Here is a 25322-nt window from a genome sequence, read left to right as displayed (position 1 = left end):
ACAGCTACTGTGCTACTAATGGGCAGGTATACAGCAGGGATACACTGGACAAAGGCATCCCTGGCAGGACAGAATGGGATGGTGTGGACTTCATCACCCTCTTCAGAATGACATGTAAACTAAAATTTTTAATTGTTTATTTCTGGAATTTTCCATTTAATATTTTCAGACCTCAGCTGACCACAGTTGACCACCGATAACTGAAACTACAGAAAGAGAAACCATGAATAGGGGAGACTACTGTATTAATCATTTTGAGGAAAGTAATAACATCTTTGAACTGCCAGTTTGCAGTTTCAAACTTTTTTAAACAAAATAAGTGACTTAAGAACTATTGATATATTGCTATGAGAAGCAAATTAAATCTATGTACTCTTGATCTCGTCTAGCACATGTAAGAAATCCTAAGAGGACAAACAATAACTATTGATTTTCATGAATTCAAAAGCCAATACATGGGTATCACAGTTATCTAATAATAATGTAATTGATCAAGTTTGGAGATAATATCTGAAAAACACTGACATCAATTATTAAGCACTCATTTACCTCTACAGGTGGTGCAGAGGGTGGTGGTGGAGGAGGATCCTTGATAACCTGTCCAGAAACAAAAAAATTAAATATAAAACTTTTGTGTCATAGAGAGGAAACAGTAAGGGTGTATAAAGTAATTAGATTAGTAAAATACTGTGTTAGCACCAATGATGTCCCCAATGATCCTTAACACCCCGTCCCCCACCCACTCCTGCTGCCCAATATGTATGCTCCTCTCTTTGAATCCGGACTTTCCTGTAACTAGCTTTAGACTAGCATGAGGTAGAAGTGATACCATGTGGCTTCTGAGGCTAGGTAAAAAGAGTGTTTTCACTTCCCCTGACACCCTTGGAACACTCACTCTAGGGGAAGTCTGCTGTCATGTCATGTCTACCCTGAAACCATCAAGCTGTGAGGAAGCCCAGGATAACATTATGGTATGGCTAGGTGGTGAGAGACAGACACATGGCCAGCCCCCAGCTGTGCCAGCCTTCCCAGCTGAGGTGCCAGAATGTGAGAGAAGAATCTCTCTTGGACATAGAGCCTCTCTAACTTTCTGATGCCTCCAGCCCAGCTGCCACCTGACCGCAATCACATGAGAGAACACCAAGTGGAAACCTCCTGGTTGAGCCAGTCTCCACAGAGCCGTGAAGACACTAAATTATTGCTTGAAGACACAAGGTTGTGGAGTCATTTGTTAGGCAAAATAGAAAAAAAGCACCTAAAATTCACAAAACTACTCCACACACATTCATTCTGTCTTTACGGCATAAATATGTTATTAGCTTCATATGTCACATGAATAACAAGAACAATTGTCAAATACCTTGCACAAAGCTTCACTAAGTGGTCCTTCTAATGTCAAAATACAAACTTTTTTTCCCCACTAGATTACAGTATGTCCCCTCAAACAGAGTAGGGATTGACTTGCAAAATCTCCCTGCTATGACTCATTGACTTTTTCATAGGTTGGCAATACAAAACTTAGTTTGCTCTGGGTGAGATGACAGGGAAATTAACATATGCTTTCCCCAGCCTGTAACCTAGAAACAAACCAACTTTTTAGCCAACATTCCTTTTTCTGTGAACAATTACTTAATATACTATTTCATGAAATTTTATGTGGTTAATTCTTTAAGTGAGAGAAATAGACCCCTCCATCTGATTTAAATGACCTTTTCTGGTTGGAGTATCTGGACTTTTGTACCACCATGTTAGAAAATAATTGACCAAGTGCCAGTGTCTTCTGATCATTCAGGTACATATCAAGTCTCTATACTAACTAACAACAAACAAACAAACAAAAAACTTTGAAAATATAATTGCTTTATTTCATCTAATGTCAAATGTTTAAATTATGTTACTAAATTTTCAAAAGTTTAAAATCATAAGTTTAAAAATTAACATCATCAAGGAATCATTATTTAGGTGTATTACTATTATCTTGGATATGTTTTTCAAAGACTGCTTGCCCTTTTAAGATATATACTACAATTTTTTCCAAGTTAAATAATATGCTTCTGATACTTTCACCAAAATAATCTGGGTTTAGGGTTAGCCAGAAATTGAAACTGAATAAAGGAGAAAAGGGTGATTCGTTATTTTAGTCTTTCTTTGTGTGCATTTGAAACTTTTCTTAATAAAAGGTGTTTTAAAACATTAATGTTATTGCTCAGTGGTTGAGCATCGACCTGTGAATCAGGAGGTCACTGTTCGATTCCTGGTCAGGGCACATGCCCAGGTTGCAGGCTCAATCCACAGTGGAGGGCATGCAAGAGGCAACCAATCATTGTATCTCTCTTGTCATTGATGTTTTTCTCTCTCTCTCTCTCCCTTTCTCTCTAATATCAATAAAAATATATTTTTTAAAAATTAATGTTATTGATAAAGTGGAGAAAACAGACTCAATTTTTATGTATAATATTTTCATCATTCAAATTTTAGTTTAGATGTATATCTCAGGAAAAAATACACGGACAATAATTACAACCCCACAGATATAATTGAATCTCAAACTAACTCATTATGTAGCACTTAATGCTACAAGAAATGCTGTTGTTTCTATTGAACCCTTTTATTTAATTCAATTTTATTTTATTAATAAAATTAAATTCCAGTTCTTTTTGGTAATTTTGAAAGATAAAAATCTGTGAGTTTTTACAGTTAGATCTGAAATAAATGCCAGCAGAGGATTAAAATTTAAAATGATGCTGTGGTAAAATAAAAAAGTCAAGGTTACCAAGCTATAGGTGAATTTCCTTTATAACAAAGAAGCACTTTCATACCATTATCAACCTGCATGTCCAAAAGCAACCAATGAAAACCAGATCCATCAACATTTCATATTCAAGAGTCAAAAGCAACCTAAACATTTTCATTTAAAAGCCAACTCTTCTCCCTATTTTCTCTTCCTTTCAAGTATAACATTCTTTTTAGTTGAAGCTCCAAATTTTTCATACTCTATAATTTCTTCTTTTATTCTAAGTGACTTCACCAAATCATTCACCATGTCCAATAGATTCTTTGAGAAATTACCCCTCCTCACGAATTCCCCCAATTTTCCCAAAGCAGATCCCCTTCATATTTACAGATGCCTATTTGTTCTTCCCTGGCATTTATCAGAGTTGATCACATTTCTTAGCTCCAAAAAACTGAAATTTCCATAAGGGTGGGGTTTTTGTCTTCTTTGTCCCTCACTGTATTCCCAGTACTTAGTTAATTTTCTATTTTGGAAGAGAGAAGAAAGAAAGGGGGGTGACAGAGAAGGGAAGTTAGAAGGACAGGACAGGAGAAAAGGGAAAGGTAGCAAAGAGGAGGGAGGAAGGGACAAAGAGAGAGAAAGGACGTAGGAGAGGAGAGAGGAGTGGAAGGGAGAAAAAGGAGGAGAGGGGAAGAAAGGGCTAAGGAGAAGAGGAGGGGACCAGGGAAGAAGGGCAGATTCTTTGCATTCTGTTCCCACTGTCACTACCTAAAATCATAAACTCAATATTCTCTGGGCCTTACAAATATCTAATACAACATTTTTCACAATCAACCAAAACTTCAATATTGTGAAAAATTCCCACCAAGTTGTAGCCCAACTATGTTTGAATTCCTGCAATAAAGAGAAACTCACTACCTCACAAAACAATTCATTCCATTGGCAAGAAACTCAAATCATTTGAAAGTGTTTTTCCCCAAAGGAGCCAAAGCCTCCATCTCTGTAGATGCCACTCTTTAGTCCTGATCCTAAGATGTGGAAATACACAGGCACACAACTACTTTTTCTTCCAGAAGAGAGCAGTTCCTAATTTTGAATACTAGGATGATAACCATGTATCTATTGAACTTATTCATCTCAAAGCTAAACATCACAGCCATTTCTCATGCAATGGCTCTGAGTTATGTGCTCATCTTGGTCAGTTTCATTAGTGTATGTTCATTTGATCAATATGTCAAAGTGTGGTTTCCAGAACTGCTAATAGCACTTTAAGTGTGGCATACCCATTATCAGTAAATGAATGGTGCTCAGAGGAAACAGATGCACCCCAACAGTCCTCACTCCCATTTTATGCATTTTAACTAATAACATATTGATGGTATTGATTGACAAGTCTTTAATTACCATTGCTTTTTTGTCATCAATGTCTACATTCTCTTATTACTTAAATTAGACATCTAGATTGTTTATCTATCTCTAATCCATCCCTCATTCTAACATATGTAGTCAGGTAAATATTTTTCTAACACAAGCTTAATTGATCATTTCTCTGGTCAAAATGGGTCAATGGTTACAATGACCACAATTGAAATCAATGAATTATTGAAATTTATTGGAGCCCTTACAAATCATGCTTCCACCCTTAATTTTGCAAATTACCATGAAGTGTTGTCTAAACTTCTCTCACTAGAAAAGGACCAAGGTACATCCTTCATTCCGCTAAGTCTGAGTATAATATATCTAAACTCATTTTCATTTCCTTCTGAGGATTTAAAATTTACTCTGCTTATTACCTGTACATCTTGCACTGGGATATAAATTTCTGAGGAAATAAATGGTATCCACAGCCTTGTTCTATGGACCTTCCAAGAATTACTGGACACCCCTCTCCATGATTCTGCCATTTTTAATGCCATACTCATTATCCTGCATAGTATTGATATAGACAAAACTCCAATCCTTATATGATCACTGCTGACAAACTCACAAAAGGATAGTAAGAGATGTCTTTGCATTCTTTCACCTTACTGGAGTCCCTTTATTTGGTATCATAAGACACAACCTGGAAAAACAAAGCTCATTCTCAATACATTTACATGAGCCCGGTTTTCTATTCTCCTTGTTCACATGCCTCAGCACAGTGTGGCTCCATCCTAATCCCCGATTTACACATATACCTTTACATGTCCCTCTACTCCAGGAAGACCAAAGATCCCTTTGCTTCCCCCAAATGAAATGACCATTTTCATGCTAACTCCTATCCAGCATTCACAGACTACTCCACCAACTTACTATTGCTTTATCTGGAAGCTTTAAAACTTCAAAAACTATATTTTGCTGTTCAGTTGAACTATTCATGCTTCATTAACTTGGGTTTATATGTTTATTTTGGAATTTTTCAATTACTCTTTAAGACTGTAGATTTCTTCAGGGCAATAATAGTTCCCCCTTCTTTATAAATATCTCTAGTACCTAATAAAGTGCTCTGCAAGCAGCAGGTAATAAAAATACGATGAAAAGTAAACTGAAGGAAATAGCTGAGAACATTCTAAAAGGCTCATAGCCAACCTCTAAATTTATGAGAAAAATAGGAAGGAAAAATAAATAAATGATAAACAGAGATGATTTCCATGAAACTAAAATATTGCTTATTCCAAAGAAAATGGAGCATCACATTTCTCTTAACCAATAAATTCAGAGAACTAAGGAACTCGGTGGTAGGTGGGAAGATGTAAGACTACCCTAAGTTTCTTCATCTAGAAAATTAATTCAATTAATTGTAGCCCTTTCCAAGATGAAAATTCCAATAGAATGCTAAAAAAACAAACAAACAAAAATACTACAAATCATAATGTCTCCACCAGGACTTTTGCTTCTATGCCTTTCCATAATTAAGTAGGCCATATGTCTAAAGCATTTGTATTCACCTTATTATAGAAAAGAACATTAGGGTTTGTTTTTCCAATAACATGTAATTACTCTTACAAATTACTAAATGCATGACTTATTATAAATTTAAATTGATTCTGAAATCCTGGCAGATACATTTTCTACATTGTTAACAATAGGAACAACAGCCTTAAAACTCTGCCTAAGTCAACTTTTGACCTGGTAAACTAAGAGACAAAGCCATCACCACAAAATATACACTACCTTCAGAAACTGAGTCAGTGCTATGGCTCATTTGTGTATTAATATTACTGTTAACAGTAACCACCACTTATTGATTCTGTCATATAACCCTATGCAGTTACTATGCTTCTCTCCATTAAAATATAAGGGGACTCCAACTTCAATAACTTGCTCAAGGATATACAAAGAGAAAACATTAGTATTAGGATTCAAACCCAGGACACAGGCCCATCTACCTTCAAACTCTGAGTCCAACTTCTTCTGCCATATGACATCCTTTCAAAATAAGTTTGGACTGCAAAGGGGAAGAGGGTAGAAGAAAAGGCTTAAGATTTGTTGAGTAATTGTCACTGGCTGGGATGCATAGAAAAATGGACAGATAGACGGATGGATGAATGCATTAAAACAGTAGGCAGATAGATAGATATAATTTAATTTTTATGGTGACTACGTGAAAAAAAGTTTATCATCCCATTTTATTGAGCAATAACTTGATAATTCACATAGTCAACATCCCTAACCTAGAAATGATGGAACAGAAAATAAAATGTTCCTTATGTGTCTGATGTTTCAAAATGCTCCCTCTCTTCACTCTACCATGTGGCCTCATAAGCAACAAAGGAGGGGAGAAATGATATGAAGCCATTCAGCCCAAAAGCCAAAAATGGCAAAATCTGTGTCCCACTGATATCCCTACATTTCAGTCAAACTAGTGCAGGAGAATGGGAAACCTTACTGTCAGTCCAAATACATTAAAAATAACAGTCATGAGAATCTCATTCTTGTGTTAAATAGTGCAAGAGCACATGCATTTCAGAAAAAGATGTATTCATATGCACCATATTTTATGAGAATTTGCAGATTTTAAAAGGCATAATATTGCCTAGTTGCCAGGATTTTTTTCCACTTAGCATCCTTCAGCTCAGTTGAAGATTCTGGAAAACACTTTCACCACTTTATGAACCATATGCAGAGTTTGATTCTTCTCCAATTTTTTTTTATTTGTTATTATCATCATCGGGGAGGATTACATCTCATCTACTTAGCTGCTAGAATGAAGATTTCAGTTTGGAGGAGAGCCGATTTCTTAGGGGGAAAAAAAAGTTAGCTGCTTCAGGCAACAGTCCTTTTGATCTGCTCATTAACACTTTTCAAATGCTCGAGTGATGTGGGCATTCTTTGCGCTAGAAAATGTCAGCACTGGAGCCTGCAGCCAGCTTGATGCAATCATATGTTCTGATATTCAGAAAAGAGTGAAAAGAACTGTCAACAGTGAACTGCACTGAATTAAAAAAGATACTGTACAGCAACTGTAGATCAAGAACTATTTCAGAACTGATTCTTGCCAATGACAAAAACAAATGCCCAGTTTATCAGCAATGTCATCTAAGTGTCTGGGAGCCCACAGACAATAGAGAAATCATTCTTACTGGCTACAAAAATTTGTTGAAAAATATAGGTGGGTCTTCCTTTCATTCTCCCATCTCTTTTTGATAAGATCAGAGAGCAAGTGTAGTTCCTCTCCTCTGAAGTGCATAAGCACAAAGGCTCTTACATTGCTGTTTGGGAAGTCCTTTTCTAAATCTCACAAAATTAGATGCTTTCAACAGCCAGACCAAAATGCGATCTGGGTTACCTCATCCTGCCTTTCCTTTCATTTCCTTTCTTTTCCTCCTTGACAGATTCATCAATGGTCAAAAATTGATTGGCCTGGCTCAGTTGATTGGGCATCATCCCGGCAACAGAAAGGTTGCTGGTTCAGTTCCCACTCAGGGCACATGCCTGGATTTCTATCTCAATCCCCAGTAGGGGGAGTTCAGGAGACAAGCCAATCAATGTTTGTCTCACAGTGATGTTTCTCGCTCCCTCTCTCTTCCTCTCTCTCTAAAAATCAATAAAAATCTTTAATAAGGAAAGGATTCTTACTATCAACAAATAACTGGTAGGAAGTCTGGTCAATGACTAATCATTTAAAAATGCCAAATGAGGACTGGAAAGAAGTGCGAGAGTATATTCTGCCAGCAGTTAAGTTAAGCTGCTGCTGTCAAGGCAAATAAGCTAGGACCAGGAAGAGTTTGGTACCCTGTTTTGTACACGATGCTCTGTTGAAAAACATCACCATGGAAGCAATGAGTACTAACATCACACTCTATTTCAAGGGGGCAACCAAACATAAATCATTTTAATTAATGGTGCAAGGAAGGCACATTAAAATTTAAATTACTTCTACTTTATTGTGCATTCCAAAAAAAATTATCAAGCTGCTCTCAAAGTAACTCAATAAAGGCACCACGAGCCCTCCTCAACAATAAAAAACAAGTGAATGTGGAAGCATTATTACTATTTACAAAAAAACAGCACAGCTGTTGCTGGCTAAGAAAATGATTCCTTAGAGCTCCAGTCAGATATATCCTCATCATGAAAGCTCAACTTACTTATAAACAAGTTGGGCTTTAAAAAGATAACTTTTTAAATGGTTTTTTAAATTAAGATGTATGAGATCTTTATGGAATGTCTTAAATGCACTAAGGGAAATGAGTATTCCCTTGCGGATTCAGAACTTTGGCCAAGGACACCAGAGCAGAGTGAGCATGTATCATTTCCAGTATATTCAGATATTTGCAGCTGTATAACACACTCTAATTGACAACACTCCAGAAAGCCTTTGTTTGCCACCTCATTAGCCTTACATCTGTAATCCTGTGGAGAGTCTGGTTATTCCAAATGATGCAACTACAGGATCGTCATTTCTGCCATCCTGATAGTACAACAAATCTGCCATAAACCCAACATGCCTTCTAAGCTAAACAATGATGAAAACATCCACATTTTCCGTTATCTCACTCATGATTCAATACATAAGTTTATTTTTAATCTTTCCTGTCCCATTTTTTTTTAATTTAAGGAAAAAGAGAGGATGCTGTTGATGTTTTTGTTAAAGAAAAGCAGTTGTAAAAGAGGATGTGAGGATACTCAATGAGCAGGATACAGACTCTTAACAGATGGTGAGAAATAACTTCATACAAAAATGAGAACTTTTCCCCTTATGGAATAGTTTGCAAACTCAACACACTCCATAATTCACTATTGGTAGTGCCCCAAAATGTCAGCTTTGCATGAGGGCTCTTTTGTTGTGATTATTACTAGATAAAGTTCTCCAAATATCATTGATTTAGATTTCTATTTGTCATGGAAAGCCCAGGCACAGAAAAGACACTATTCTGCAACATTTTAAATGATATCATTTCTCTTTTAGTCTTGAAAATACTCATTAAAATAAACTGAAAGATTTAAAATTTTTAAACAGTCTCATATTAAAAGCATCTTGGCTGTCCAGATTCTATTGCATGTTTTGTTTTGTTTTTTTTTCTTAACCTTTTCATCCTAAGCCCCTCAGAGGCAATCTGGTGAACCTATGGAACCCCTTCTCGGAATAATTAAGCTAAATTAAAATAAACAGAGTTTAAAGAAACCCAATTATATTAAAATATAATTATCAAATGTGTAAAAAAACCTAAATCTTTGATATAGAAATATATGTTTCTTTATTAGTTCATTAAATAATGAACTACAATGGTTGATCTAGGAATCCACCTAAGTCACCCTGGAACAATCTCCCTATCTCAAGATCCTTAATTTAATCACATCTACAAAGTCCCTTTCACCTTAGAAGCTAGCATTCAGTGTACAGGGATTAAGACCCAGATAACTTCAGAGATCATTAGCCAGCCTACCACACAGGGCTTTCCAAACTGCACTGATCCCGGGATATCTCAGCCCTCCTTCCCCTCAGGGAGGACGGCCACCACTGAAGTCGGACAGCCACTCTTATAGGAGTCCTCAGGCATGAAAAAACAAACAAACTGAGAATCACTGTCTAAGATATAAGTAACACTGTCATATTTGAGCTATTGTTGTACATGAAACTGTAATTTTTAAACAATGAATGATCAAATCATTTCATAAGATATTCCCATTAAATATGAAACCATTGAATGAAGAATGTGTGACAAATATTAAGGCCTCTGTTCAGGGCTTTTCCCGCAGGCTCTCTATCCTGATAAGAGTTTCTGAGCATGTGACTCCCTAAGAGGTGAATCACAGACACGATGTACACATGCCCAGAGAACAGACATACCTTTAAATTTCTACCACTGATACTTAAAACACACTGAACCAAAAAGAAAGCTGTACAACACCAAGCTGAGAGAAATGCAGTTCTCACCCCATTAAAAAGTAATATCACTGCTAACAATGGACAACCGAAGTCAAACTGATCCCTGATGAGTTAATGCTAAGGATTATTTAAATAACCACGTTCTAATTCCAGCATTGCACATGTGTATCCTGTAAAAGGAACAAAGTAAAATAAAGTTCCCGCATTTATACTGCAACACCTGATACACTCAACATTTTTTCTACAAGGTTAGTCTCCTCTGGCCCTGGTTTCCCATCACCTCTCCATGTTTCCCTAGCTCACTTAGCCTCTCTGTTATTCTCCAACTCTCCACACTTTGTTAGAGATACTTTGCTGCAACCATTTCTAAGATGCACTACCTGTCACTGGCTTCCCATTTCAATTGTTGATGGAACGGCGTTGGACGCAGACTTAACCCCCTGAGGACCAGACCTCTAACCAAGCAACAAGCAAAGCTTCTTTCAAGGATTATACTGATCAAACCTCTCCAGCGGCTTCTCCTCATGCCCAGGGAGAGTTCAAACTTCCTAAAAGACAGAGGAGGTCCTCCCTAATGGGGTTCATGGCTACATCCCAAGCCATTCTTCACCCCTCCCTGCCACTGGCATCCTAGGCCTCAGCCTCGGCCTTCCCAAAGCATGCCAGAATACCTAGTAATTCTGCACACACTTCACCGGAAATGTCCCCCACCAACTGCCAACAACTTATTCATTATTCAAAGCTCAATTTAGAGTCAGCAGCTTAGTCAGGTTCCTCTAAAATAGCCCCTTAGCTCTAGCAAATCCCTCTTCCTTTTTACACCTGTTGCTACTGAGGCACTTTTGACCCTCCATTGACATTTTACCCACAGTTCTGTGTTTCCATATTAAAATATGTTTTCATATCATATTATCATCATCTTTGTGCAGACACACCCACTCCCCAGTTCCCAGCACAATACTGGAACTTATTAGATTGCTAAGAGCTGAATACAGAATTTTGCCTTTACCTTCTCTCTGCTTTTAAACCTTACTTTAGGAAATATTAGCTGTGACTCATTTATACCTAAATCTAAGTGTCAGCTCATACACAGGGCTAGCTGCTCTCTCAGTCTATATTTCTAAATGTAAACTAAAACTGGTTCTCTCTGGTAAATAAGCTCTAGAAATTAGCAGACGTTCATGATTGGCAGCCCTCACGTCCTGAAAACACACCTTAAAGGTGCCCTAAGGCTGGCAGAAGGAAATACACTATGTGCTTTGCAATCTGAAGAGTCTCAGGGTCAAAATAGATCTATTTTCACGACCAAAATGATAGTGGAAACCTCCTTGGAGCACATCCAGCAAACTCCCAAAGAAGCCTGCTTCAGTTTTTGCAAGTATCTTTAAAAAGCATACACTTTGACACTTGTGAGCCCTCTGGCCAATAACAGATGAAATTGCAAAGTAATGAAGGAAGGAAATCCAGCATTGCAAAATTTAAAATAAAAACGCAAGGAGTACAAATCACTTTAGGGCACATTTTTGCTTTGTAAATTTGAGACTCAAGAATGCTAGCCGCTCTACAATAGTCGTAGCTAGGAAAATCAAGATTAAAACAGGAAGCCGTTTGTGCATAAACTGCTACGGCAGGAAACTGATTAGTTCAGCAAAGAGGCAGGATGCTTCTTGTCTCTACTGTTGTTTAGTTCTGTATCTCCTCCATGGGCCAAAGGCTCTGACGTAAAGGACTGTAAAGCTGCCTCGTGAAAGCCGACTGAAGTACAATGAATAATGGATGCAGGACTAATACAAAAGCACTGCCGGATGTTGCTGAAATCAGTCAGCAGAGATGAGAGGGAAAGGCAGTCTAGGAATAGTACGTAAAACAATACTGTGATCTATGGAATACAAAGTTCTAAATGATGTGCTGCTAATAAAAGGGACACTATCAAAATAAGTAGTAGGCATGCTTTGAAAAGGTGCTCTTCAGGATAATCTTTTCTATGAAGCCTGAAGAGTCCAAATGGGATTGCTTAAAATCTGCCAATATTTACCACTCAACATTCCACCCTGTGGTTGGCAGAATTACAGCCCCACAACAATGTCCACACTCTAATTCCCTGGAACTGTGACTAAATTGCCTTACAAGGTAAAAGGAACTTTGCAGATGCGATTAAGGTTAAAGACCTTGAGATGGGAGATTATCCTGGATTATCCTAGTGTCCAACCTAATCACATGGTTCCTTAACATTGGAGGTGCCATCCCAGCTGGGTTGAGAGAGAGGGTGCCGTGACTACAGGAGAGATGCATCGTTGCTGGCTTTGAAGATGGGGGAGGGGTGCATATCTGGCACTCTGGCCAGACGGGTCATGCTGTGCTGTCTGTTCCTAAAACACATAGATAGGAAGGTACTGACATCAGGCCAGGCCCTGAGATATGGTCTCATGGCCCCTTCCCAGCACTCTGTACTCTCTGTTCCTAGAACACATAGATAGGAAGGTAGTCACTGTAATGATGCTGTACTGTGTTGGGAACTAAGGTTTTGTAACTATGTGGTTTTTGCAAATAAAAACGCTGTAACTCCTGTAGTCTGGGTTGCAGTTCAGCCTCTGCTTCGGCAGGGTGCTGTAACTGTAGTCGCTGGCCATGGAAGTGGGCACTGCAGTTCGGCCTCTGCTTTGGCAGGGTGCTGTAACTGTAGTCAGCTGGCCAGCTTAATAAAGGCTCTTAAATTTAAATTCTGAGTTGGTGGTCTATCTCGCTGAGTGAACCCATAACAACCCCTAATCAATGAATGTGGGTGTTGTCTGGAAGCTGGAAAGGCAAGGGAACAGACTGTCCTCTGGAGCACTAAGGGAGGAATGTACCCATGCTGATACCTTTTAGCCCAGAGAGACCCGTGCTGGATCTGTGATTAGATCGTGGTTAGATAACAAATATGCATTGTTTTAAGCTAAGTTACCCTAAGACAGCAGCAGTAGAAAACTATTTCACTCCCAGATTCTCTCAGAGGTTTTACTCACTCATGGAACATGATACAAACAAAAACCAACTGGCATAACCTCAAAAGTGACTATCTAACCATTCCCCTAACATTTGCACATGACATTTCTAAACTGCTTTTCTGAGAAGCAAACAGAGAGGTTCTGAAATAGTAGATCTTTCAAAGAGGTAATGAAAGATTCAATATGCACTTTAAAAAAACACCTGACAACCCAGCCTGCGTGGCTCAGTGGTTGAGCATCAACCTATGAACCAGGAGGTCACAGTTCGATTCCTACTCAGGGCACATGCCCGGGTTATAGGCTTGATCCCCAGTGTGGGCCATGTGGGAGGCAGCCAGTCAGTGATTTTCTCTCATCCTTGATGTTTCTACCTCTCTCTCCCTCTCTCTTCATCTCTAAAATCAATAAAGATATATTAAAAAAAAAAAACCTGACAGATGATCAACTTCTTCCAATAAATCCAGTAGAAAATACCATGCAATTTACTTGAAATTCTTTTGTACTTAGTACAAAAGCCTTTATCTCTATGACCTCCTCTACCTTCCTCTTCCCTTCTTCCTCCACACCTGATTTTGAAATATTTTTGAGATGAAGTTTTACAATAAATATTTATTGGCATGCATGTTTCCTAGAACTTATTAGTGATAAAAATGATTGAAGTTCAATTTGCTAATTGAAACTTTGCTGTTGGTGAACAATGTAGTGTTGATTCACATTCCAAGTCTTATTTATATCTCACGGGTTAAATAAGGAGTAGCTAAAAATCCTTCTTACTCACCACTTTGCAGCAAAGAGGCCAAAACCACCACATCAAACCGATGCCCAAGAGCAGCAGTAACACCAGAATGGCAATGATGGCTGCAATCCCATTAGACTGGAGGAGGAAGAAAACAAAAGCAAGATGGTCAGCGAAGCTAATGGTCAAGTCCTTGTGGACGAAAGGGGGCCACATACTAAGCTCAGGGGAGGCCTGCGTGGTGAGCCTGCAAACTAAGAGACAGAGAATAACCACACAGGAGGGTCTGAACATAAAAATCCTAAGCAAAAGCAGGTCAAGGCCAGCAGTCACGTCCGAGGACTGCACCTTCCTTGACAAAGGCCAACCTTTATCTGAAGTGAGCCTGTCTATTGTTATTAACTATCCTGTGTCTCTGTTTTATCCTGTCCCAGAGATGTCCCTGTTTTGCTTTCTCCTGCCCCCTTAATCTACCAACAATGGATTTCATGTAACTGTCCTTAGGTCTCCTCCTTTGATACTTTTTTGTTTGTTGTGGCATTTTTGTTTGTGTGAAAAATTCTAGTGAATGTCCATCCTCCCCTCTTTTTTTAGAGAGAGAGGAAGGGAGAGAAATTCCTCACATTGATGTTTCTCAATATCTTTCCCTTCCCCTCTCTCTAAAAATCAATAAAAGCATATCCTCAGGTGAGGATTAAAAAAATTCTCAATAGGTATGAATGATTCTTATGTCTATACCCAATACACATTTTTTTTAAGGAAACACCAGAAACCAATAAAGGAAGCATAATAATGTCAAACCAGATTTCTATTCCTTTAAATTCTTTAAAGTATATAAATTGCTTTATATTCTATTTCATATATGTTATTATAAGGCAAGTAATAATAAATATAAAATCTTCCAAAATGCTAGAGATTGTTTTAAATTATGCCTTAAAGGAATGTAAAAAGAATGTAAAGGAATGTAAAAAAGAATCAGTATTTGGGTTACAGGAATGGTCCCTATGATCCTTATCTTTTGTCTCTGGGAAAGGACTGTTACAATCATGATTACCTCTAGACAGAATTTATGCAGAATTTCCCTTGACTTTTTGAGGATGGAATACTATTTACTTTATATATTTAATGATAGAAGAGATGAATATCAAAATCACCAAGGTGAAAAGTTAACAACAGAGGTTCTTGTTGACAAATGGTATACATGCACCAATGCAAGAATGCAATCTCGTGCATTCACGTATCAGACAATCTCTCACGGCAGCTCGAATGCTCTCCCCACAAAAGCCACAGCAGTGTTCTTTTACTTTCTAGTGTAGAGTTCCTCCAGCCCAAAGGCCCTTCGCTGGGCTCTGCCTCTAACCCCCTTCCTCTAGCGACCACCTGTTCATCCCACAAGCGTAACTGCAGTCACGACCCCAGGAAACCTTCGCTGTGACCTCTAGGAAGCAGGGCCAGGTCCAGCCCACTGACCCGTGGCTACCCCATGAGAGGTTACTTCCTGAGAGAATGGCCTCCAAAGAAATAAGATTGCAACATCCACAAACACAGAGAAGAATGCTGACTGATTTTTTAGTGTAAAGCTAAAGGTCCCAAGGGGGCAAGGTGTCTCTACCTAACCCACGCTGTGGGATCCCCAGTAATAATGTTTCATTTTGTTTTTTAAGGGAAAGAACTCAGGGAAGAAAAAGAATAAATCAATGCACTGTCTGGATGAAAACATTATAAGGCACTTTATAAGGCAGATTTTCAGAGATACATCTTCTGGCATTCCAAACAAATCAGTAGAAGCTCAGAAGTCAGGGTGAGAGCCACATTGATCCCAACAGCTGATAGATTGAGATGTTGGGGGCGGGGCAGAGGACCTACCAGTATGGGTTTTAGAATGGCATTGTATTAAAGATACTGAAAAATAGAGGCCCAGAGAAATTAAACAGTTCGCTTAAAATTAGACCATCATACTAATCCATCAAATAAGAAAGCCAGTTGTTCCTGAAGCAACAAACTCTGTGGAAAAGTCAGACTATTATATCTCTCAGAAAATTACTTTGCTCATTAACGTGTTTAAAGCTCTGGTTTTGTAGAAGAAAAAGAAAGTCCAATTTAATATTAGCACAGAAGCCTTTGTTTTTTCTCATAACATTTTCACTAACCTACAGGTCCAGGAATTCCTAGAATCCACTTTGGAAAATGTTAGCATTGATCAAATAGAGACTTTCTGATGTTTAAGCGAGAATGGTAGTAGCACTTAATCAGAACATTTTATAATGGAATTGGAAGAGTAATACATAGTGACCTATGCACAAAAAGAGATAATAATCTTTATGTAAACAGTTATTTGCAAATAACTGGAAAAAAGAAGAAAAGGTAGTTTTCAAAAGTATTAGCAAGGAAGTGCTAGTATTTTACTCGGTTAATCTGAAAAATCTTGAAATGTGTCACTTCCTGATCATGTGTTCATATCACAGAGAAATGCAAAGCAAACGAGATTCTAGATAGTGGCTTGGAAACCGTTCCAAAACAAATCAATTTTCAAAGATATTTATTATTAGCAGGCTTTCAGTTTCAATAAATCCATTACAAAATAACTTTTAAAACAATTCTCAGGGGAGCTGGGTGAAAAACATGAAAGGGTTCAGAAATACAAATTGGTAGCTATAAAACAGTCACAGAGATGTAAAATACAACATAGGGAATACAGTCAATAATATTGTAATAATTATGTATGGGACCAGGTGGGTACTGGAAAATCAGGGGGAACACTTTGTAAAGAATATGATTGTTTAGAATTCTGTGTATAAAGATGCACTTTGAGTATTTTCCTAAGTAGCCTGATGTATATTTGAATTATTTTCTTTGGTTTTCAATATTTGCCTGGAAAATTTCTAATCACTATGCTGTATATTGAAACTAATATAAAATAATGTATAATGTAAACTAAAATTAAAAATAATTTTTAAAATAAATAGTTCTCAGGGCAGCATAGACCATAAAACATTAACTAACTTCAGAAATTTTCATAAAAAGATTTAGAATCAAGTACACATGACCATTTAAAGCTGTCATTTGTTTTCTAATTTTTTTATCTGGATGGAAGAGGGACTAACCATGGGAGCTACTTCTGTAACTAATATTAGGTTACAAATAAACCAAAACAGACACCACCAAAGTATCACTTAGAATCCTTGATCATTTCATTTGATTTCTCTTTCAGAAAACAAAAATAACTAGAAAACGTCACACCCACACTATCTTCACAGAGCTTTTCCATCTACTATCAAACCATTCTTAAGGCACTCAAAAATGTTCTTACATGATATTTACCATAAAAAATAATTTAGCATCTATACTAATAAAAGAATGAAATGCCAATTACACCCGGAGATCTTCTGGAGACCTTCCAGACGTCCTTCCAGACAAAGCTGGGGGCTTGGCTGGCCTGCAAACCACCCCCAAATGGCCCTCAGCCCTCCAGAAAGGTCACGCCCCCCCAGCAGGGACCCTAACCCCAATGGCAGTATGGCCAGCCTGCAAACAGCCATCAGCCCCTTGCCCAGGCTGGCCCCACCCCCACAAGGGGACCCCCACCCTGATCCGGAACCCCCATCAGGGCAGACTAGCCAGCCCCCACCCGTGCACCAGGCCTCTATCTATACTAAGAAAAGGGTAATATGCTAATTAGATACCTTCCAGGCAAAGCCATGGTGGTAGAGCCAAGGCAGAGGGGATTAGGGGCAATCAGGCCAGGAGGGGGGACCAGCTGGGGGGGATCAGGCTGGCAGGGTGGGGGCAGTTGGGGGTGAGCAGGCCGCCAAGGGGGGGGGCAGTTAGGGGTGAGAAGACTGGCGGGGGGGGGGGCAGTTGGGAGCGAGCAGGCTGGCAGGCAGAGTGTTAGGGGCAATCAGGCAGGCAGGCAGGCAGGTGAGCGGTTAGGAGCCAGCAGTCCCTGATTGCAAGAGGGACATCCCCCGAGGGGTCCCAGATTGGAGAGGGTGCAGGCTGAGGGACACCCCCCATGCACGAATTTTGTGCACCGGGCCACTAGTAAAAAGGCATCTATGCATCTAGCAATTTATTCATCTAGAGTTAGGGAGAATGAAAATATAAGCTCCACATTTGGCCATTGATGTATCCTAAATATCTAAATAAGAATCTTCACATAGAAAGAGGTGTGTGGCGGGGGGTGGGGTAGGAGGGAGATAAGTACGTTATAGAAAATAATTCAAATATACATCAGGCTACTTAGGAAAATACTCAAAGTGCATCTTTAAACACAGAATTCTAAACAGTCATGAACAATCATGCAACTCTTCACAGATTTGATTATGCTCAGCTTTAAAATCTAAGCAAACAGAAAAACAATGTCAAAGAAATACATAAAAACTGGGGTATCCTATGGAAGAAATGCTGTCAAATGTATAAATCCATGATCCCACCTTCACATCTAAGGGCTTGTATAAGGTACATCCAGCCTGGGACTGCTCGTGTATGGGATGAGTCTGGCATGAGACCTCTCCTGCACAAGGGACTAGCCGTAGCACTCACGGAAGTTGCTCATTGGCTGTGCTATATAGCTTTCAAAAGGGTTCTCTGAACATCTGGCTTCCTTTCTTAGAATTCAAACCTTGTGTTCAGAAATAAGGATATGCAACCAGGGGGTATGGACCTGCTAAAAGTTTAGTGGTTAGTTTTTTTCTATGAATGTGTTATGAGTAGGAAATTCAGAAAATGATGCTGACAGAATCGGAAGTAGATGGGCTGGGCATGATAGGCAATTAAATTCTTGATTTTCCCTAAAAATAAATGTCCCTATAAGGAACAATTGACAAAACACTATGCATGTCTAGATGCAATATACATTTAGTATGACAGTATCATCTCAACTGATTCCAAAGATTTGTCTACACTAAATTAAAACAAAAATACACACCTTCTAAAGACCTGCAGACCTATTCTTTTTTCATATTTAAGCTAAGCATGATAGAACATGGGTCAGAGGAAGCACAGAATTTCAGACAACCGGGACTTGCTGTAAATGTATGAAACCCAGCTCTGGATGCCTGGTCCCAGACATTGGCTCAGTTAGCTGTATACAAGTTCAGAAGTTCCCAGTTCCTTTGTTTTGATTCCCCAGAGCCACTGTCAGTGCATAAAAGACTTCAATCATGAAAGGGAAGTCATTTCATTGTTCACATACTTTATAAACAAATTAAGGAGAGGTCAAATACATAGACTTCATTCCTATGAGCAGATAACATGCTGCAAACTGAAGCCTTAGAGTCAAAGGGAACTAGATATGATAACACAGATTTGTATCGTACGCAGAACCTAAATGCCTCTCACTTCTGGTCGGGCATGCTTCTGTTTCAATGGCACATGGTTAAACAGGCACCAAAGTTACAAAGTTAGACAAGTCTTCACGAAGCCCACAGTTAGTTAGAGAGACAGACCTTGAAAAAATCATTACAAATGTGAGTATATAAGGAAACTACGACAGAAACATGTCAAACTGCGAGCTAACCTGGCCTAAGGTTCTGAGAGGACCTCCTTGAGGATCATAAGAAAGCCCAGGGAGGGAGTGGAAGCAGAATTAATGGATTTTTGCAAAAACAAGAAAAAGACAACTTTGGCTAAAGCACAGAGTTTGAGGGACCTGCTAGCACCTGAAAAAGCTGAAGAGGAGATAGGAAACACAAATTTCTAAAAAGTAGTAATTCCTTTTATTACAGAAGGAATTGGTCATTTGTTGAATGACCTTTCAATTGGCCATTTGTTAGAACAATTCTTTCTAACTATAGTTTTGAACAGTAGCATTTTCAGATATCTAAAAAGATTAGGGTATACAAGTTAACTGAGCAGTCCAGTCAGCAACTTAGTACCCAGATATTGGTCAAGGCCATGAAGCCAAAATTCTTTTACTGGTTAACTAGAGCTATATCAGGATATTGAACTTGATCTTAGGGTAGAAGAAATAGATTTTCTTGTCATCCTCGATACATTACGTTTTTTAACTTTCTCTGCATCTAATTTCCTTTACTTCATTAAAAGCAAGTTGTAATGTACAGTCAAAAACTTTGCCAAATATAACTGAAATTCTAGCTAAGAGAATCACAGAAATATAAAAACAAACCAGAGTCACTACCACACTTCCAAAATAACTATGGGAAAGAGGAATCAGTCAAAAATTTCCAAATTCCATGAATAGTTTTAATCTATCTAGAAAATAATCACAGCAACCTTATTAAAAATAAAACAGACACAGAAAGGGGGAAATGGTCTCCACAATTTTGTTTCCATGACTTTAGAGTTGGGGTAGGGGGAATCGTGGAGTAGGTGATAATTTCATTTACTGGATTCTTTTGGAATATTCCATATTAGGAATTAGCAAACTGTGGCCCAAAGGTTAAATCAACACATCTATTTCATAAGATCTCTGACAAACTAAGAAAATTTTTTACATGATTACATAGCTGAAAAAATCAAAAGAAGAGTGTTTCATGAAATTCAAATTTCAATGTGCATATTTGTGTTGAACACAGCAGTGCCCATTTGTTTATAGAAGTCTATAGCCGCTTTTGCACAACAGGGCAGAGTTCGGTAGAAGTGACAAAAACAGTACAGCCCCAAAGCCTGAAATGCTAACTACCTGACTTTTTTTTAATATATATTTTTATTGATTTTTTACAGAAAGGAAGGAAGAGAGATAGAGAGTTAGAAATATCAATGAGAGAGAAACATCGATCAGCTGCCTCCTGCGCACCCCCTACTGGGGATGTGCCCACAACCAAGGTATATGCCCTTGACTGGAATCGAACCTGGGACCCTTCAGTCTGCAGGCCGACGCTCTAGCCACTGAACCAAACCGGTTAGGGCACTACCTGACTTTTTACACACACACACGCACACGCACACGCACACGCACATGCACACACACACATTACCAACCTGTTTTATAAAAATCCATTTGGGGCCTGGCTATAAATGGCAGGTTGTGCAGGTGTCCAGCCTGAGAGCAAGACAGACTTGGGTTCAAGTCTCACTTCTAGCCTTTACTCAATTGGGAAACTGAACAAGTAATTTAACCTCCAGAGCCTCTAGGTCCCAAGTCCGCCCTCTCTCGGCACAGTGGGGGCTGAAATCAGCACATGTTCTGCGCATCAAACCATGTGCCCCTGCTGAGGGTCGGGTCCACCTAACAGGAAAAGTACCTTCTAACATGTTTACATAAATGTGCACTAACAGCGGAAGGCGGCTCTCTGTTCCTCAGTTTTCTCATCGGTAGAATTAAAGTAATAACCAATCGCCTCTTCTTGAATTTTGAGTATCACATGAAGTCATAAAGGGATTAACTCATATATAGTGCTGAGCACAGTGTCTTGCTTTTAATACATGGTCAGAAAACGCATTCTTGGTATTATCATTCCAAGTGATTCAGAAGAAGAGCAGTGGTTCCCAGGAGGATAGGGGGGAAGTGAGAGGTCAAGACACCCTTAACTGTATTTTTTCAAACAGAGACACAGTTAGGAGGCCTTCTGAGATAGAAAAGAAATGACTGCCCAAATACCCTCCACAGGCTCTAGTCTTAAATCTCTTTCATCTAAACCTTAGATTTCCCACATTTAATCTAGATATACAGCTACTTTCATTCATTCATTGAACGAATAATTTTGGTGAATGAGTCCTGTGCAAGGGAGGGGGCAACAAGCAAGGCACAAGCCCTGCCATCAACATCTCAAGACCGCTGAGAAAGGCCGGACGTCAACAGGAAATGACAGTTCAGTGACATGAGTGCCTTAACAGGATTAAGCCCGGATGTTGTTCTTGGAGCGCAGAGAGAGGCTTCTGTATCTGTGGGGTTGCCACAAGAACTAATCGTTGCTAAAGTAATGGTGTTTCTTCTGTTTGGTTTTCAAATGCCTGTAAAACCCAAAGTATCACCTTATAATGAGTAACATCACTAAGTGCTTCTCACCTAATTATCACATCTGAATATGCCGGGAAGACTGGATCTCACTTAAATACAATGCCCAGGTATTTTTCATAATATTACCCACTGTCCTCTTGCAAAAATTACTCAACCTGAAGACAACTCACCCTAGTTGCAGAGATGAAAAAGCTTGAAACTATTCTTAATGTCTTTCTCTCACACCCACATCTAATCTGTCCATTCCATGGGTACCATCTTTAAAAATATATTTAAACTCAATCCAACAACTTCTCACCATCTCCATGGCTATCTCCATAGTGTAGCCACACTCTCTTTGCCTAGAATTGAATTACGGAAACAGCCACAGAATCGGTCTCCATGTTTCCACTTTGGACTCTCCCTGCAAAGTATATTTTTACGTAAGAGCTGGAATGATCCTTTTAAAACATTGTCATAAAAGTCACCTTTCAAGGCCCCCTGTTTCACTCGGCAGAAAAACTCAAGTCTTTACAATGACTTACAAAACCTGTCTCCTTTCCTCCACTCCCGCCTACTCATCTCAAGACTCCTGCTTCCCGCAACTGCCTCCCCTCCAGAAAACTAACCACCTGGCTCTTCTTTAACTTGCCAGAGCCAGACCCAGTCCCACTGCAGGCTTTGTTCAGCTGCTCCCTCTGCATGAAACACTCCTCCCTTGAGTGATTTTCAGGGCTCCCTCCCTCACCTTCCTTAAGTATTTTCTCAACTCTCTTTTCCATGAAAATTGCTTTGATCCTTTATTTAATATTACAGCTTGTCCCTTCACTCTCCATCTATGACACAACTGATATCCCTTTTTCTGAAATCACCTCACTCTTTCTTTTTCACCTCACTCTTAAACCACTTTAAGTCACATTATGTTTTCCTGAGAACTAGCAAGATGTAGAAAGACTGCCTTAAGGCATCTAACTTATAAATGCCAGATGAGTCATTTAGCCTCAGCATCTATGCACACTGCAATCATGCTGGTTACAGGATACAGAAAAGATTTGTTTTCCTGCTTGTGTGAAAAGAGGTGAAAAAAGAGGGCTGGAGGTGCAGAATAGGAAGAAGGATGGAGAAAGAATGTCATTTCAGTGAGCTTAACAGTGAGCTATACCACAAGTGTTTGTGATCTCAACCACATCCGGAGGGAACAGAAAACTTAACAGATTGCAACATCCACCAAACCTACAAATTACAACATGAATTATAGGTAAAAAGGGGACTAAAACTAGCTATTTTCAAAATAGAAACAGGTACCGATAGAGCTATCCTTAGGGTATTCATAGCGACCAAGGGCCCATATGCATGCTTGTTTTCCCTTTTGCTTTTATTTACATGTTTTTAGGAAGAAAATATACTTGTAAAAATAATAGCCATGTGATCAGTCCATTTTTGTGTTCTGTTTTCATGCACAACAATCTAATATCAAAATTTTCCATAAACCTCAAACTTTAACTACAAAGAAAACACTATCTTATCAAGGGAGCTTACATTTCAAAACATTGCATCTTAGGTAATATAAATCAGCATCTCAACTAAAATATAGCTTCAAACTGAGATACTATCAAGCTATCAAAATCAAATTCCTTAATCATATGAGAAAGCGCCAACAGTTAAATGGATAAAACAATAGCTCATTCATTAAGATGCACAAATAATTTCGAGAACAGGATAAATGTCATAGATGCTATAATGCAACCTTCATTACAAAAAAGCATTCTGTTCATGTGTTTAATATTTCAAGAAGAAATGCTTCATTTGGAAATCATTCTCATAGCTTATTTTTATTTTAAATGACTTGAATTTTATAAATATCAAAATAGAATATATACTATCTGAAAATTCCCTTTCAACACAGCCACAGGGAAAAAAATAGCTTAAACTCTATACAAATTTTTCCTTGTAATGATCTCATTTATTACATATACCTTCTTTACTATAGTATGATCAACACTGAGGACCCGGAAGTTACTTCTGGATAGAACTATTTTTAAAAGGCAACTTTATGCAAACTTTGTACTTACACATTCTGTGGCTGTGACTACTAATGAGCTCGAGATAACAGATTTTCCTCCGTTAAAGCTCACTGAAACATCAAGAGTTCTGAAATAAAATGAAGAAACAAAAATTAAAAATAAATTTAAAACTAGAATAGTATGGGATATTTTTATTTCCTCACATAATTCAAAACTGACCGGAAAGTCTACTTTAAAAGTCCATGCTTTAATCACCAATTCCAGCTTTTTTCTTTCTTAGTGCCAGTTCCTACTGGACTAGCCAGAGGCAAATTCTGTAAGTGATCTAATTGTTCCTAAAAGTATTAACATAAGCAGAAACATTCAGAAATCCCTGTTATTTTTTACAATAATCCTCTCCTTATCTGAATTTTTACTTAGATAAGTCTATAGTCAACTGTGGTCTGAAAATATTAAATGGAGAATTCCAGAAATAAAAAAAAAATTTGTTAAATTTTAAATTGTATGTTGTTTTGAGTAGCATGATGAATTTCTCACCATCCTGCTCTGTCATCCTTCTGCCCAGCTAATCCATGCTGTAAATGCTCTCCGCCCTTTAGACACTTAGCCCTCTCCATTATCAGATTGACTATCAATGTATCTCAGTGCTTGTGTTCAAGTAACCCTTACTTTATATAATAATGGCCCCAAAGTGCAAAAGTAGTGTTTCAGATATTCCAAAAGAGAAGTGGTAAAGTGCTCCCTTTAAGTGAAAGGTATGTATATACAGGAAAAACAGATTATATATAGGTTTTGGTACTATCCCTGGTTTTAGGCATCCACTGGGAATCTTGGAATGTATTCCCCATGGATAAGGAGAAACTACTGTGGTTTAAATAAATTAGAAAAAAATTCCTTAATCTGTAAAAATTATGAGATTTTTTTCAGGTTCAAAAAATCTAAAAAGAGATAAAATACCCTTAATTCCCATTTAGCTTATTTTCCCCATTTCTAAATATTACTATCATCACAAGATTCATTAAAGCAAATGTACGAGGTAACATTTTGTTAATCTGGCTCCTATAAAGTGCTATGCTCCAATCCTCATAAGATATTCCAAAAAGTAATAGCCAGAAACTATGCCTTAATTACTCTGAATTAGTAGAATTTTGCTAGATTTAAAAGATTTCTTCTCTACACCTTGAATCGAGTGCCATATATGTTAGTTAAGGAGAGGTAGGATTAAACAGAATAAAGATGCCGGAGAAGAGAGATGAGAGGTATTATTTAGTGCCTGCTATGTGCCAGATGCTATCATGGACATTTTACAAACATTACCTCATTTAATCCTTACAATAACTCTTCAATAAGAAGTAGTTCCACAGTTTACAGATGGGGTACATGAGGCCCAGAAATGTTCATTACCTTGCCGAAAGTGGTAAAACTAGGACTTTAACAAATTTTGAACTCTTTCCATCAAACTACACATGCTTGATGAAATAAAAGTTCCTAATGTGTTTCTTTTCTCAATGTGAACTTAGTATGGATTTGTACAGAGAGAGAACCACCAGGAAAGTGACTACTAGCAAACTTCTTCAAAATTCAGGAATACTCCTATTAATAATATTTCTTGTAAAATATTCTCTCCAAAAC

The 25322-nt window shown here is 38.3% G+C and overlaps 1 protein-coding gene across 2 annotated transcripts in view; it reads right to left on the bottom strand.

Annotated features, from left to right (window-relative positions):
- Positions 1-25322, bottom strand: part of ANTXR2 (ANTXR cell adhesion molecule 2) — a 138887-nt gene that overhangs the window by 66469 nt on the left and 47096 nt on the right. For both annotated transcript variants that reach the window (XM_081099790.1, XM_081099789.1), the window contains exons 11-13: positions 23739-23817; positions 13809-13904; positions 550-597 (exon numbers count right to left, since the gene is read on the bottom strand). In XM_081099790.1, the coding sequence (XP_080955916.1) occupies positions 550-597; positions 13809-13904; positions 23739-23817 (223 nt within the window). The remainder of the gene's footprint in view (positions 1-549; positions 598-13808; positions 13905-23738; positions 23818-25322) is intronic.

The sequence above is a fragment of the Myotis nattereri genome (assembly GCF_964212035.1).
Source record: "Myotis nattereri genome assembly, chromosome: 1".
Classification (NCBI taxonomy): Eukaryota; Metazoa; Chordata; class Mammalia; order Chiroptera; family Vespertilionidae; genus Myotis; species Myotis nattereri.
The sequence above is the reverse complement of the archived record's forward strand: the minus strand, read 5'-3'. Positions and strand labels throughout refer to the sequence as shown.